The sequence below is a fragment of the Ischnura elegans genome, chromosome 4, assembly GCF_921293095.1.
Source record: "Ischnura elegans chromosome 4, ioIscEleg1.1, whole genome shotgun sequence".
Classification (NCBI taxonomy): domain Eukaryota; kingdom Metazoa; phylum Arthropoda; class Insecta; order Odonata; family Coenagrionidae; genus Ischnura; species Ischnura elegans.
Window position 1 is genome coordinate 40,938,985 of NC_060249.1, and position 17,338 is coordinate 40,956,322.

General features: G+C 35.2%; 1 protein-coding gene across 2 annotated transcripts in view; it reads left to right on the plus strand.

Annotated features, from left to right (window-relative positions):
- The window catches only part of LOC124157341 (transportin-1), a 61,490-nt gene that overhangs the window by 21,163 nt on the left and 22,989 nt on the right, over positions 1 to 17,338 (plus strand). For both annotated transcript variants that reach the window (XM_046531984.1, XM_046531985.1), the window contains exons 6-16: positions 1,518 to 1,640; positions 1,796 to 1,975; positions 3,743 to 3,929; positions 5,954 to 6,106; positions 6,343 to 6,515; positions 6,594 to 6,743; positions 8,112 to 8,273; positions 8,369 to 8,476; positions 9,904 to 10,150; positions 10,287 to 10,385; positions 11,518 to 11,613. In XM_046531984.1, coding sequence (XP_046387940.1) covers positions 1,518 to 1,640; positions 1,796 to 1,975; positions 3,743 to 3,929; positions 5,954 to 6,106; positions 6,343 to 6,515; positions 6,594 to 6,743; positions 8,112 to 8,273; positions 8,369 to 8,476; positions 9,904 to 10,150; positions 10,287 to 10,385; positions 11,518 to 11,613 — 1,678 coding nt within the window. The remainder of the gene's footprint in view (positions 1 to 1,517; positions 1,641 to 1,795; positions 1,976 to 3,742; positions 3,930 to 5,953; positions 6,107 to 6,342; positions 6,516 to 6,593; positions 6,744 to 8,111; positions 8,274 to 8,368; positions 8,477 to 9,903; positions 10,151 to 10,286; positions 10,386 to 11,517; positions 11,614 to 17,338) is intronic.

Below are 17,338 nucleotides of genomic sequence, written 5' to 3' on the forward strand. Positions count from 1 at the left end.
CAGTTCCATGTGAAAAAAATTAGGTGAAGTATAATGTAAGCTGGCTACAAATTGGTGTAGTACAACTTGAGCGTTTCCAGCAGAAATTTCAGGAATACTTTCCTGTATAATAGGTCTTCTCTCCAAGGAGACCTTAGAAAAGTTTAATTAAAATATTTGCTTCCACTGCAGCAGCTATTTATCTGTAATTCATTATACCTGAGCCTAAGTCATCAACAAACCATTACCCCGCTTAGCTCAGGTCTTCAACAAAGCTTTAAAATGTTATACAGTGGTACCAATGAGCTCAGCCGACAATACCATTGATAGAGGTATGCCATGCATGGATATTTTAGTTTTTTTACAGTTTTAGAATCTTTTTCTAGTTCATCATTTGGAATTGAATTAGAAACATGAATTTTTCCAATTTTTAGTAACCATAGCATTACTAATGTTGCGTGGTCTTGCAAATTTTTGTTATTAATTTTAGTGATGTTATCAATCCAGTTGTTTGTAGGATAACTTGGAATTTTATGTTATGTAGTGTTCATAAAACCTAACATTTGTTTATGGCTTTTGACGATTATTCAATGAAAAGATAAAGAAAACAATTAAGAAAAGTTAGAGGAACGGAGAAAATAGTTGAACCAATCCATCCTTTAATGAATAATATTCTTTTATCTTAGTATATAGTTTGTTGCCATTAATCTATCATGAACACCTATTATTCAATGAATATTTTTCTCTTTTTAGCTCTAAGTAGGTTTTAGTTTTGTTGTTTTAATATTATTGAGCAAAAAGGGTTTTGTTGTTTGTGCCAAAGACAGAAGTTTGAATCATTGGGGTTTCAGGTGGTGGTCCAGTGCCATGCTGAATACTTCTGGTCAGTGAACTATTGGTCTGGAGACAATTTGCCTCTTTTGCTTTTGGTTTGATTGAGAATGATTCCAGTACCCCTGTTTTACTTGTTTTTTTTCTGCTCCTATATCTGTGCTTTGATCTGGTGAAAGACAACAGGTTTAAAATTTCTACATTAGTAAAGCCAATGCCATGGAAGAAGAAGTTTTTATCAATTAAGCCATCTTTAAAAGACAAAAGTTGGATAGGAAGTGGTCATTGTAGGCATGAGCAGTAATTTTACTGCATCTATGCAGGAGAATGATGTACTTCAGCTTACATTGATACCTCCACTGCACAAACACCCAACAATTGCCCACTGAATCAAATGCGCTCATCTAGAAGCCTTAGTAGTTCTAGATGAGCGGATTGGATGCAGTGGGTGATTGTTGAGCATTTTTGCAGTGGAGGCATCGACATGTACGTCAATGCATTTTTGTGTAATCTTTTTTTGAAAAATGATTCTTTGAAATTGAAGACTATGCTTTGGGGAACATCATAAAACATTGAAGCTTTGCTACTGTCTTGGGATGGTCATTGAATAGGATTAAGAGCTGTTGTTTTGCAAATCCCTGCACTACTTATGTTTTTTATAATAGTATTTCAGACTTCTCATGTGAAATTTTTATTTTTGTGCATAGAATCTTTTTCAACTGGCTACTGATGAGGATCCAGATGTGAGAAAACATGTTTGTCGCGCATTGGTGATGCTTTTGGAAGTTAGAATGGACCGATTAATACCTCACATGCATAACATCATCGAGGTTGGTTTTTATTATTCTGTGGACATAGATGTATTTTTCTTGATAATTTATCAATTATGTTCCTTGTTTATTGCTAATGAGTATTATATAATTGCTTTTAATCATTTTATTTTGTGAATCTGTTTTACATTAATATAATTTTTTATCTCATCCAGTACATGTTAATGAGAACTCAAGATCCTGATGATGGTGTTGCCCTTGAAGCATGTGAATTTTGGCTCTCATTAGCTGAACAGTCCATTTGCAAAGAAGCGTTATCTCCTCATTTGCAACGATTGGTACCAATTCTGGTCCGTGGGATGAAGTACTCGGAAATTGATGTGATTCTTTTGAAGGTACTGTGCTGATAATTTATGATATTGTTGTAGTATTCGTAGAAATTGTTTTGTGTTGCATAATGCTATGTCGGATGATTTTTTTTTTTTTTTTTTAATTTTATGTATTAAAATTTTGACTGATTCACAAACCTGTTCATAAGGCCGTTTTACTCTGTGAATGATCATTTGAATTAAATTCGTTCGCGTGATCACTTGAAACGCCTGCTTTACACAGTGAATAATTTTGGCATATTTTTGGTGCAAAAACAATGTGCACTGATATGACTTTTGATGGTAGATGTTGACTCTAATGATATTTCTGACCACATAAGAGTTATTTTGAAAGTCACAGAGGAAGCAATTCTATGTCTACATGTGAGCTTGATTATTATTTTGTATTACTTAAACTTCGGTGGGGCATGATGTACTTAGTAATTAGAGGGATTCAAATGGTATGTAATGGATAGTAGGAAACAGCTTTAAGAATTAGCTGCTGTTGTGCGTTTTGTGATCCAATTATGATTTAAGATGTTTCCTGTGCAGTGCAACCATGATAATTCTTCGAGTTAGTGTGGTGTAGAACACGATCCGAAGGAAACCTACTCATAAAATGGTTATCTGTAGTCTTTTCCCTCTTGATTCAGTAAATTTGAAAATAAGTGAAAACACAATTTGGGGAAGAACTGTACATCGTTTCTCACTCAGAAAAATCCTACCTATTGAAAGCGAAATTTTTTCAAGTCCCAGATTGACGCTGAAGCGTCCAGCACCTTAAGCCTTAAATAAAAAACGCTGACAATAAGCTGATAGCAAAGGCTCTGCAATAGTGAAGGCCGGTCGATAAGGAGTTTTAATTTTTTGGATCCTGATTGGTGAAGAGCCTCCACAAATGAGTCGAGCAATGCAAGAGAAGAAAGGTGCTGAGAAGAGAAAAAAGACCTAAATTAGTCACCACAGAGAATTCACTGTCTTTTAAATATCGATGCAGGGGAAGAAAATGGACTATAACATTCATGGGCTAGATTAAGGGGTTTATGCAAGATGAGCATTATTGTGGCTTTATAGGCGGGCCAATATGATATAACGGCTCTTTTTCGTTGAAATGTGTTCGCCGAATAAATGAAGATTTGGCATTAATTGGGACTCTCACCCTGAACTTAGCGCACAAATCATATTATTTAGTGTAATGATTGCTCATTAAACAAAATATCCATGCAATCTTTAAGAAAAACAAAGTTTTTGTTCATTAGAAATCCTGTATGGTTTTTCTGAGTGAACCACTCCAGAGCAGTAATGTTTTTAAATTTACATTCGTTCTCAAAGCACTTATTAATTATTTGAGCCATGATTCAGGTTAGTGTGCTTCCATAGTTGTTATAATTGATCTTAAAAATCTGAGTTAGGGCAGTGAACAAGATGGATGCCACATGCTCATATCATTCACGGAATCATTCCGTCAAATTAGAAGATGCTGTAAATTTCATTTGAATGACGGAAATTTCCATTTTAAATGGTGAACGATGGTCATTAGCATGGTCATTTGAATTAAAATTCAGAGTGTAAAATGGTCTATAGAGAAATGTCACATTGTAGTTGCTTGCGCTGGCTGTGGGGCCAACTATTGAAAGTGACTGTTCGTAGTTGATTTTTATCATTCCCTCAGACTGCATAATATGAAATGTAGTTTCAAACTATGAGCCAAATTGGAAGTAATTTATAATTTCCTTGATGCTCTCTTTTCTGACAAGTAAGCTAGATAGTTGATTGTTATTTTCTTTTTTCCAGGGAGATGTTGAGGAAGATGAAATGATACCTGACAGAGAGGAAGACATACGTCCAAGGTTTCATAAATCTCGGACACACACTATAAAGCATTCGGGTGATGAGAATGGGGCTGGAGATGGTGGTGGTGATGATGACGATGGCTCTGATGGTATGGATGATGACAACTCCCTCTCAGACTGGAACTTGAGTAAGTTTTTTTTTTTAATTGTATGGTCATTAGTTAAGAAATATCTTTGTACTAGCCATTACACTGCAGACTACCGTTATGGAGTCACTCAATCGTGCAAACAAAGTATAAAATTTCTGCTGGAGAAAAATCATTTGGTCGTGTCCACAAATGATAATTCATATTCATCATCTATTTCATATGATCATGAACATAATATTTTATACTAAGTATTACTATTTTTTTATGGGTCTGCTTTTACAAACCAGCTAAAAGATTTTATGGGAGACATAGTTGTAAGTGGATACAAGAGATACACCTTATGAGGATTATCCTTAACTCAAGGAGGACAGAATATTGCACTACCTAGAAGTACGGTCATGGGTATTTTGGCCCTTAAATTTTATGAAATAAATACTTCTCAATGAGGAAACTTTATTTCTTATTCTGGAAGAAAGGCTTTTTATGCGTGTTGTTTTTAGCTGTTCATATAGTCATTATTATATATAGATCCTACACTGAGAGGGTGCGACTTGCGATTGAAGATGATCGTCAATTGACTGTTTGTGAACTAGAAAATGATCTTGTAATACCAAGCACTACGGTTTCTGAAATTTGGAACTTGATTTTGGGGATGACTAGCGTGTTTGCAAAATTCATTCTGAAATTGTTCATGATTGAGTAAAAAAACCTTTTCTCTGAAATCGCTAAGGATAACTTGTAAATGGTCAGTGATATGAAAATGTCATCAAGAAGGTTATTATTAGTGTTGAATCCTGGGATTATCATTAGGATCCTTAAAAAAACAACAATCTTCACAGTTGAAATGCTCAGACGAGCCACTGCCAAAAAAAGGACGTCAAAGTCAGAGCTATGTCAAGTCAGTGTTGATTACTTTTTTAATTTGAGGGTGTTGTACTCTACAAATTTTTTCGAAGAGCTTAGACAATCAACAAAGAATATTATGTTCTGAAAAGATTTTGGGTTGCTGTGGGACGAAAATGACCGCCTTTCTGGTCAAGCATTGACTAGCTTCTTCACATCAATAATGCGCCAGGACATTCATCAAAGCTTGTGCAGCAATTGTTGGCAAAACACAATATTGTACAGCCCTGACAAGGCTGTCTACGATTTTTGGATGTTCCCAAAATTGAAAATGGCGCTTAAAGCAAAGTGGTTTGATGACATCGAGACGATGAAGAGTAATGCGACCCGTGAGCTGAAGGCCATTCCAAATCTGCATTAGAGAACTCCTTTAAGATGTGGAAGCACTGCTGGGAGCATGTTATTCAATTAAATGGGAACAACCATATTTATCCTTAGAAGCCGCACACCTTTTTTCCGGAAATGCCCGTGAAAAAAAGGGGGTGCGCAGTTTATACGAATCCTCCCAAATTTTAATGTAAGTCATGTTCTATTTTACCTCAAATTATTTTCATTTATTTTTTCAGAGTAAGCATTGAAACTAGGAAACCTTGGCAGAAATTTTCTTTCTAACATTATTTGACGTTATTAATCATGCTAACGTGAATTTATCGATTTAGCAATGAATCACGAGTATCTATATTAGACTGCACCCTAAAGGTGCTGGTAAGTTTTTTTCCACCTCACGAACCAGCCCAAAAATGGGGGTGTGCAGGATACACGAGGGAGTGGCTTACATGAGTAAATACGGTACTTCGAAGGATACTATGGCCCGGATGACCAAGAATAGCATCAAGACTGAGATATAAATGCAGGAGGGATACTTTTCCAACGCGCCTAGTATATTTACTAATCCTTATGACGTTGTTAAGCTTGTACTCTTCATGACAGTTGATACACTCAAATATATTTCATACCCTTTAATGTTTTAACTTTGTTTCTAAATAGCAAAGGTGACGATTCCACTAATAAATAGAGAAGTTTGGATTTCCAGCTGAGGTTTTGTGTGAGATTCAAGATTTTTTCAAATTGGTACTAGATCTTGCTTGGCTGTATAAATCCCTCCTTGTGCAGCCCTACTTGTGGGTTGTGTTAATCTGATTTCACCCTTAATTTTTCAGGAAAGTGTAGTGCTGCTGGATTAGATGTCCTAGCTAATGTATTCCGAGAGGAGATACTTACTGTATTAGTACCTATTCTTAAAGAAACTCTGTTTCATCAAGAGTGGGAAATCAAAGAATCTGGTATTCTAGCTCTTGGAGCCATTGCAGAAGGTGAGTTAAAAAGGTGCATGCTTTCCTGTCTTGAAGTTTCATTGTTCAAAAAATATTTTTTATTAATTTTTCGTGAGTTGAAGCCTTTTTTATGGAAATAATTATCAAGATATATTGTCACAAAACCTACTACAATACACATTTTTTAATAAGAAGCTTTCATTTTTATGAATTCAATTTCTTTATGGATTAGTAATGAATGAGGTTATGACTTATTTTGTGTTTTCTTTACACAGGATGTATTGGTGGAATAATTCCACATTTACCAGAGCTTGTGCCATACCTAATCAGCTGTCTTTCTGATAAGAAAGCCCTTGTGAGAGCAATTACATGTTGGACCCTTTCTAGGTATTCTCACTGGGTGGTGAGCCAGCCCCATGACATGTACTTGAAGCCCTTAATGACAGAGGTGAATATATCACACTAAGGTTTTTGTAGCAAATTTTCTATGATAAATTTTGTCATTTTAACAATTCATTATTTTCAGCTTCTGAAACGAGTTCTGGATGCCAACAAGAGGGTTCAAGAAGCAGCTTGCTCTGCATTTGCTACCTTGGAAGAAGAAGCATGCACAGAGCTTGTTCCATACTTGGGCTTCATTCTTGAGACATTGGTTTTTGCATTCAGCAAGTATCAGGTATGCTTCGTAGAATTTCCTTTCTATTTATTTGTGTTTCATACTTCTTCTGTTGTGTTTGTAAGTTGTATTATATTATTAATTACTACATTTTCATAGGGATGAGTCAGTTTGGCAATCGGTCTTAACCCTTTCACTGCTGTGAACGTACCTAGTGCGTTTGCACGGCAGACTGCTGTGAACGTACTTTTTCTTCTCCCTGCCTTGCACTTTCGCAAAAGCACTTCGAAGGGTCCCTAATCCAGGACCCTTTTCCTCGACGAGCTCACCCACGCAGGACCTTCTCATCGACCCTACCAGCGGGGGGCCTCCCTCCTGAAAATTGACTGCTCTGACTGCAATTTGAAAATCAATCAATCAATCCGATCATCAAAAAATGATAGTTTGCATCGCACTCCTGCTAATCAAGCAATCAAGTACGTCATTGAACCGTGTTTCTGCAATGAAAAATAACGATTTCGTTAACTTGGTTAAAAACGTGGCTGCGGACCACTGGAAAAAGACCATTTTAGCAAAGTTAACATTTAAAGTTAACACAAGAAAATTATAGATGTAAATAAATTCACCAGCCTTGGATATAACATGAATATATTGATGAGAAGTTGCTGCAAGTTGGCAAAAGTGAGCTAAGTTACTTTTCAGTACAATTATATGTACAGTAAATCCTCACTTAATGACGATCCATTTAGCGACAACTCCAAAGTTACAATAGACTCGATTTATCAAAGAAAAAGTTACGTACTACTTTACATACTTAAATAATTAACTTTTAAAGAAAATGCGTACCAAATTCCTGCAGTTATCTATATCATGAATATTAATGTGCATGCAAGCACTACAGTACAAGAAAGTGAAAAAACTATGTACCATGAAGGTTCCCTGCCATTAATTCCTAACTCAAATCTAGGGTTTCAATTAACGACGAAATCGCTTATTGATGGACTTTCTGGTCCCTAACCCCTTTGTTAGGCAGGGACTTACTGTATTTTATAGTACTGTGTGTGATAATTGTGTCTTCACAAAATATTGTAAAAATCAAAATTTAAAAAAAAAAATTGATACAATCACTAGGTTAAACATGGGCTACCACCTTTTTTTGCCAAGTCCCCATTGTACCTTACCCCACTTCACCCCACAGGCATCTGATTTGCTGACTTTTTATGGCCTATGTTCTGTTATTATGGTCAGCCTGATGCATATGCATTCTAGTCGTATAAAAGACAGAGAAGGGGTGTAATGCAGTGTTTAAGAAATGCCCCAAGTCAACAAGCATTGTTTAAAAGTTATTGCTATTTTTCATTTATGTAATATTTATATTTAAGCATTGGTATGTCTATCTAAGTATTATAATTTCATATTCTCTTACAGCACAAGAATCTTCTCATTCTTTATGATGCCATTGGAACATTAGCTGACTCAGTTGGTTCACATTTAAATAAGCCTGACTATATAAATCTTCTAATGCCACCATTAATTCAGAAGTGGAATATACTTAAGGATGAAGACAAAGATCTTTTTCCATTGTTGGAGGTAATTTCTAGTTTGGAGAAAACTATAATTGAAATTACTAAATTATACTGAACATAATTTTATATGTGTTTGTTAATTTATTTTTATGCTTGCAGTGTTTGTCAAGTGTGGCTACTGCCCTCCAATCAGGATTCCTTCCATACTGTGAGCCTGTTTATCGGCGGTGTGTTTCATTAGTTGAACAAACTCTCAACCAACACATAGTGAGTAGTCTAAGTATAAGCTGAATGAATTAATTTTATTCATGTCTCATTGCCACATTTTATTTTTGTCTTCCGCTTTTCTTGTAAAATACTGCTGATGAGATTTTTTTCCTGCTGCATTAGTTAAATAATGTCATCATTGAATCCTTTGAATTGGTATTACAATAGTAATATTTCTCTATTTGCTTGGTCGTACTTTTCCTACCGTGAAAAAAAAGCTCTTGAGTACTATTCATTTGAGAAAACTCATCATATAGAGTTTAGGGAGTGCAAATCATCAAGTTTGATTATCTCTGATTCTACAAGAGGTCATCATAAATGGTGATAAAAGAGGTCATCAGAAACCTTTTTTTTTTATCTTCCTCTAATGGCCAATAATCAGGCTTTTCCTTTATGCAAATCATAGATATTTTAAAGTGTGCTGCCTTAACTTAATCAATATTGATTTAATGCCAACAAATAAAGTTGAAGCCCAGTTACGAGTGCTCATAATCCCTCGCAAATTACTTGCAAAACAGAACGCTCGTTGTATCCGAAGGTGTTGAATAAACCCACCAAAGTCTCATTATTGTTTGTATTTACAGTTTTCCTTTCGTTTCCGTGGCATTTAATGAAGTTAAACAGGTATAATCCCTTGGAAATTACTCGCAAAACCGAGCACTTATTGTATCTGAAGGAGTTTAATAAACCAATTCAACTGGTAGGAAGTCATTATCAGACACAATATAATTGAGTATCAATATTTAAAGAAAGAAACGGGATTTAAAATTTTATAAGATATTAATTCCCCTAGTTTCGGTGATTTTATTCCTGTTCTTGTATTTTTTGATCGCCAAAGAAACGAGTAAAAATAGTGTAACTAGTCGGAATCAATATGTTTAGTATGCGGTGGAAGTTTTTTGATAATTTTGAAAATACATCATGCTGTCAATATCAGTTTTGCTGAATTTTTGAATTTTTAACCTGTACATCAGTCAGTTGAGAAAATTGGTCGAAAGATTCACTGAAATATGGCATGATTTGGATGGACGAAGATATTTCTTGCAAAGATATTTCTCCCAATTAGAAATGTGGTCAGTTTTAGTCTTTAACATGGCACCGTTTAGTGGGCAGTCCTGCAACCTTTGTTGACAAAACCTCTCAAATAGTGCAGATTCCATCTGTGGATGTTCCCTTTGCTGCAAATACTTTTGACTGCTAGGTGTTCCTAATTCGTTCACTGCTGCATGATTTTTTTCTTTCTTAAATATTGTGAACAATGTAAATTGACGAGATACCAAACCGCCTCCTGATATGAATATTTATAGAGTCATTACATATATTATAAGAATAATGTGGAATTTTTCGAATCTTCAACCTTTGAAACCTGTAATTATTCTTAAATTTTATTGACTGACATGGACACGCTGTTTTTTTTTCTGTTTCAGGCAAACACCCAGAATCCTGAACAGTTTGATGCTCCTGACAAAGACTTCATGATTGTTGCATTAGATCTGTTATCTGGTCTTGCTGAAGGCTTGGATGGACATATAGAGAAACTGGTTGCTAACTCAAACATGATGCAGCTACTATATCAGTGTATGCAAGATCCTATTCCTGAAGTGCGGCAGAGTTCTTTTGCTCTTCTGGGAGATCTCACCAAGGCATGCTTTCAACATGTAGCACCTTGTGTCTGTAAGTCTGATATCTCATCAAAATTTTGATGTCTGTTGTTGCTATTATATTTATTACTTTTTCATTTTTCTGTGCAATTTTTTGCATTTACTATTTTGCCTATGTTGTCACATTTTTAAAATTATTTTCTTTGCAGCGGATTTCATGCCAATTTTGGGACAAAATCTTAATCCTGAGTCAATATCTGTATGTAACAATGCAACCTGGGCAATTGGAGAGATTTCTATCAAGTTGGGTAAGTCGTAGAGATATGAATGTTGGCCTATCAAAAATTTTCTATATTTTTCTGAATGTAGTCCCCCTCCATATGTACATTTTGTCATGAAAGAAAAATAATATTCTCACACATAAAATGGCTTTTAAAATATTTAGTATATTACTTCAATGAAAAATGGCTTATCAACTAAGTTATGAAGCAAATATGCAAGCAATTAGTAATAAGTTGAATAAAAAGCTGACATGTATGAAGTAAAAAATCTTCACAGAATTGTAACAAACATTTAATCCATGCCCATGTTAAATACTTGAAATGCTATTTGTAGAAAAAGAAATGAACCTTCATGTGAGTCAGGTTTTTCCAAAAGTGTTTTTGTACTATGGATATTTTTCATTTTTGTTTTTTGTTTTTTAAATTATTTTCATTTTTTTGGTGTCATTACACACGAAAGAGATAAATCTTTGACATAAAAAATTGTAGACAGTGCCATTAATGCTTATTTTCGTTTGAATGATAAGAAGCTATTGTCATTCAGGTCCATATTTCGTCAGTTTGATTTCTATCAAGCTATCCCTAGTAGATGCAATTGTTTTACAATTTAATTACAGTTACTTACTATTTTTGTTTTTTACAAATGATTTATGTTATGATTGAGAAAGTTTTGGTATTAATGGCATTCACCTGCAATCTTCTTTATATAAAATCGAACAAACGTGCTTGCTATTACATATTTGAAGGTAGTTAAATGTGTATATCATACGCATGCATGACTCCGAAGCTATTCCGCTGTGTGACTGTAAGGATTGGAGATCGAAGTGGCAAGAAATTTTGGCAAATTATGTTTTTATGCAATCATTACTGAAAGAAATATTCTCACTAACTTCATTATTACAAATCTCTGGTTTTTCAGTCCGGTGGAATTCGTAATAATGAGAGTTAACGGTATTAGTTATCCTATTTTTCTATAATGTACACACTGAAGAAAAAAAGAAATCTCAGTCATTCCCTTGTACATGTAGAAATTTATATCATATGGTGTACCAAGATTTTTTTGCTAGCTTTGTTGTATCAATTTTTGCTTTCACATCTTGTTTTAAATTGAATATAGCATATAGTCTGGAAATAATGTGGTTCTTTTCGTTTCCCTCAGGACCTGAAATGAGGCTGTACATACCTTTGGTGTTGAATCAACTGATAATGATAATTAACAGAGCAGGAACACCCAAAACATTGCTTGAGAATACCGGTAAGTTGTCATTGTAATTTAGTGTGCAATTCCTTTGAAGGTTTATTTGATGATCATAAATTATTTTGAATGTATTTTTTGAGCTCTTACATCTGGAATAATCGTGTTTGCTGTGAATTTTCATTAGATATTTTTAAAATGTATGTAATACTTTACATATTAATAGCTGGAATTTGTTTTAATGCTGAACGTGTACAATTTTGTCCATGATCTTATACACAAAATGTCACGGATCCATGCTGTTTTACGTCCTCCCTGAGACTTTCTCACTATGGTCTTAATTATATTAATGATCTCACTTCAAATTCTATGCATAAATATAGTTCCATGAAATCTCAGCTTTGCTTTTTATCCCTCCTGATTTATGACCTTTTGTAAGTGAGCCATATATTTGAGTGATGCCTCCTATTTTCTTATTTTCCTCTTACCACTAATTAATATTTTAATTTTGAAGTGCCATTGCATCCAACACAGACAAATCATGTCATCAGTGGAAAAGAAACAAATTCCGAACAAATATACAGCTCGCCTGCTATAAGTGTTTATATAGTATTGAGGTTACACACAAGCGAATGATGTTAGGGATGGTGCTCGAAAATGCACCCTACCACTACCAGGTGCTTCCACATTCACAAAAGGATGAGCAAAAGTATTAGACGTTAGCAGGTAACATGGGGAATTCAAAACTTGTATGGCCCACTCTTAAGTTCAAGAAGGAATGGATCTTTCTCATAAATACTACTTAGGAAAATGTATTGATTGCACTACTATTTGTTAATTGGACATTTTGCTTGAAATTTTATTGCTTTTATGATTTATTTATTTTTACCCATCTCTGATAAGCTCTCCTAAGTTGAAAGGCACTGATAAATCGCTGAATGAAACTGGCCTAGTTGTTTTGGAGGTAAAAAGTTTTCTCTTGCAATTTTAACATATTGCATGCTATGCATCTCTTCTTTGTCCATGAAAAATTCAATAAATTAACATGTGCAATGCTTTTAAGATTCACTTGCGGTCATCAGTGACAATGATCAATTAAGAATACAAACAACTATTGATGAATGGCTGAAATCAGAGAAAGAATAAATGTATCAATGCTTGTATGTGTGAGATATGTGTGTATTAGAATTGGTCTTGTTGATGAAAAATGTTAAATTCCCATGGGTCGACAAAATTGTATTAGTGTCGAAAAATATTTCAACCTAGCTATCCAAAATTTTGCATTTAAGTGGAGGAGGAAAATTTAGACCATATTAGTTTAATTTTATGAAATAATTATCTCATTAAGAGTCATTAGTACAAAGGTTTGACTCTGAAATGGTACTTGGAAGATTGAGGTAGTTGTGGGTTAGGCTGATCTTTCAAGGAAGATGTCACGAAAATGCAGCCAACTGGAAAAGGTAATGAACTCCTTAGTTTGTGGCTTGGTACCGTCTATCAATGCTCTATCTCAGGCATGAATAAAAAATGAGGGAGTACAGAACTTTGATTATTCCTCCTAATGTACGGTATAGCTGTAGGGGAAAATTGTAAGAGAGCGATAATCCATTCGTGATCAATTTAGTAGCAATTTTCACTTCAACCTTTTACACCAATGGTTTCATGTCACAACCTACTTCAATACATTTTGTTTTATCTCCAGATGACTTCTCCTTAAAGCTTTTGTTTAAATATCCTGGAGGGGAAGACAGCTCAGAAGAGGCTGTTAGGAAAGAGGTTGGTTGTAGGAGGGAGAGGGTTAGGAATGGAAATGATGTGTGGGGTAAGAATTGAGGACCTATCTGTGGAGGGAGAATGAGAAGGCATGGGTCATGTGTCACTTCAGGTATATGTTTTGAAAGAAGCACAATATAATAAAAACACTCAGGAAATTCTGGCTGTTGGGATGAAATGTAATTGAGCTGCCCTGATAAAAGGGAGTATGCCAACAACCATGTTTCCCATTATGTTCTAACTTCTTCAAGATCTGAACTGTGCACCATACGTGGTGGGAGGAGAACGATTATCCTTGGTGAGTTTCTAGAATTTGGTGCTGAGTAGCTCATCGTGGGATGGTGGGTAAGGGAGTGAATGTTATGAAATGAAGTCGCGTGAAGATAATACAAAATGTATGAAAACTGGTCGTTAGATTAACTTTTTTTTGATAAGAATTAGGAAGGTTCAATTTCTCAAAAATTTGAGTAGTGGAGCACTGATGCTTCGAGTACCTTTTTGAATGTTAAGTCGAGTAGTTTCCGTTACAGAGCTGTCGAGGCCAGTAGGTTCAGTACTCTGCCGACAGGAGGCACTATCATCAACTCATAAGAAGAATATCATTTGTAAAGTTGATAAATTGCTCTATTGCCTTGGCCTGGGAGTTTATTTGCATAAATATGCAGCAGTCAACCACTATAGCAGTCGACATGGGCACAAAATACCTTTTCGTCAGCGGTGGTGGCTGACTGTTTTCGGACCCGTGGCCTATTCAGAGTGGACTGCTGTATTGCTCTTACTTTTATGAGATGCTTTTGTGCCCTATTCTTTCTTTACTCAAACGCTAAGAAAGTTCGTAAAAAAATTTAAGATTTCTTTGAAATAGATGTGTGACTTTTAGGTTTCAGTGTACTATGCCAGTTTTTCCCATGTTAGACAACCCAAGTGGTGCATTATTTTAGTCTATTTGAGTACTACGTATGTCTAGTGTAAATTGTTGTTTATTCATTTGTTGAAGTTTAGTTTCCTTCTTGGACTTTCAAAATAAGAGTTGCTAAGGTTAATTGAAGGAAGTGAGAAATAAAGAATGGTTAATTTTGGTCGGCAAAGCTAAGTTCTATAATTTGTTCACATAAATTCTACAAAGATTCAATCTCCATAAAATTCGCTGATATAATTTTTATTAAAAATTCCCAAGATTCCAAAAATTATGCAATTTTGGGAAGAAAGTACTTGTCCATTCCAGCCACTAAAAGTGTGTGGTGACAGGTAATTTTCTGAATTTCTCTTCCTAGCAGTGTGGATACATGTTTAAATTAAAGTGTCGATATACTGCTAGAGGTTAAGTCATTTCAATTTTGCTTATGGAATGGTTGAAAACACGTTAATTTTCTCTTATCTCATAATTCTGACACAATTACCATCAAAGTTCCTCATCATCATTTCCTTTTTATATCAGGCTGAGCATACAGAAGAGAAAATTCACTAGGGCATTGGAAAAATAAGAATATATTGGTGCATGCATTATCATGCAGTATATGCAGCATTTTTACGTAGCATTTATTTTTTTATTATATTATTTTTACTTTTTTATTTATGTAGCATACATCTTGTGCTCAATTCTTACACACTTCGTTGAGTGTTTATCGTGAAATACCTTACATTTTTAGAGTACATACCATAATATACCAGAGCTCTCGTAAAATATTTCTTGGTGATGAATAATGTCATTATCATCTTCTTAAATTCTGAGTTATTATTTCCTCCTCTGCAATGCCTGTATATTGTATCACATTCCTTCTGGCCATATAACTGAAGTTTTGCTGTAGTGCAATATTTTGTTGAATGTTTGTATTAGAAAGCACTTAAAGGTAAGCTCTTTCTTTAGTATTAATCGTGATGCATAATTTTTGTGTGTTTTATGTGTGTGTAATAATGTAAACCTGCAAGGTTCTGATGTTTAACTTTTGGGAAACTAGTGTGAAAATTTTCTAACGTAAACGGTGAGTTTTTTTAAAGTAATACGGCTTGAGACGTAATTTTTGCCGCCATAGGTTATCGGACGATTGACTTCCAGGTAGAGGGTCTATGCTAAAGCCTTCTAGGTCATCGGTGGGCCATGCATGAGTACACACTATTATAGTCCTCAAGTCTAGCTATATTTGACTCTGTGGTGCTGATTACTGTACCAGTGTGTGGGCCCTCTACCTTTTTTTCCATTGAAAAGATGACAGGGCTGATTTCCCAGTTAGTTAATATTTTCTTTGTGGATTTCTTTGGATACACATGAATGGAATTTGTTTTTATTTTAACCCATTTTTCAAGATACAGGTCTTCTGGGCTTGGCTCCAAGTAGGTCAATTTCTTAGGGTGACAGTGTCAACGATTTGATGTTGTTCACTTACCACATTAAATGCCATATCCTCAGTTCTGGTCACATGTGATTGGCTTTAGGTGTTTGAATCTTTCTTCAAATCTGATTTTCATGTGTTGGCAAGGGAATAGCCATCTTCTCTGCTGAAATTGTCCTCATTCTTGTAAAAAGCTGTATACCAGCTGCCAATAATGTGTGATCTGAACCTACAAAATTTTATATGATGTGGCAAAAAAAATCACTAGCAATTCAATGACGTTAAGAAGCCGAGTTCAATCCCAGTGAATCTATCATCCAAAGAAATGGACCAAAATGGAGTTAAAACTAAGAGTCCTGTATCTTCACAAACAAATATTGTTCTTTCAAACATTCTGCCTACATTAGTACTAACCCATTGTTTTATATTTCGTAGAATTATATTTTGTAAAGGGAACATTACCCATTTAAGTACATATTTTAGTTAACATTTGGTGGTTGGGGCTTTAGAAATTTTTTGAAGAATAGTGTTGAAGTACAGGGATGGGTGCAATGGTGTGTGTTTCGAATGTTGCGAACAAAATTGGCTGTTGGAAGTTTTTTATTCCTGTTTAGATGTGGGAGGTTTTAGTTCTCTTCACAATGTTAGAAAAAGTTTTGGTGTCATTCTGGCCTTGGTCCTTGAATTACTTTCTAGGTTGAAAGTAAATAGTCACAACTTGTTGATCTTCAGGTCAAAAATGTGAGAAAATTTACTGAGGAAGTACAGTGCAACCGCGTTAAAGTGAGTACGGGCTATTGCAAGGCCCCCGCCATTATGAGAGATAGCCGAAGCACCGTCAATTGACCCTATGATTAGCATGTAAAAATATTTCTTTTTTACGAGGCCCTTTTGGTGTTGGCACTCACCATAGCGAGAGTTCATCACCTGAAAACCTTCACTAAGAGTCCCTTATCTCAGTAATTGTTGGCGATCTGTTTGAAATGAAGTTGACATGAAGTGCTTAGTCTCAAATTCATGTGATAAACTGCCGTTCGATCAGTAAGTACCTCATTTTAGTAAAAATATTGTGGCATTAACATTTGCGAATGCTCGATCGTCTTTTGTCCCTTGGGTGGCAAAAAGCAGTCGACAGCATACCTGCACGTCCAGGAGTTTTGTGAATAGGAAGCATTTAAGGGTAGACGCCATGGCCGGAAAACGTAAAACATGTCAAGAATATGATAATAATAGAGCAATACGAGAGTGGCATAATTAATTTATTTACCTATTCGCTCTTCACAATTTAGAAAAACAAGGAGAAGATTAGGTCTGTGTGGTGCGGGAGGGCAATCCGTCACAGCAAAAGCACCGGAGGAATGCAGAACATGATGAGTTAGAAGCTAAGCTTAACTTTGTCTGGGTGGTTTTGCCAACTTCACACTGCGGGAACTATCCTGAGAAAGTGGCTATACTTAAGGCTAAGGCAGAGTATTTCAGTGATAGATTGAGAATCAAGATCTTCAAATGTTCGGAAGGTTGATTATACTAATTTAAAGCATGAAAGCGTTATCTCCCTTCATAATTGCTGGTGATGCCTGTGATGTAAACCCAAAGCTTTGGAAGAAAGGACTCCAATGCTAGCGGAACATCCAGTATTCCCCGCTTGATATAATGCACATGAAACAGAACTTTTTTACAAC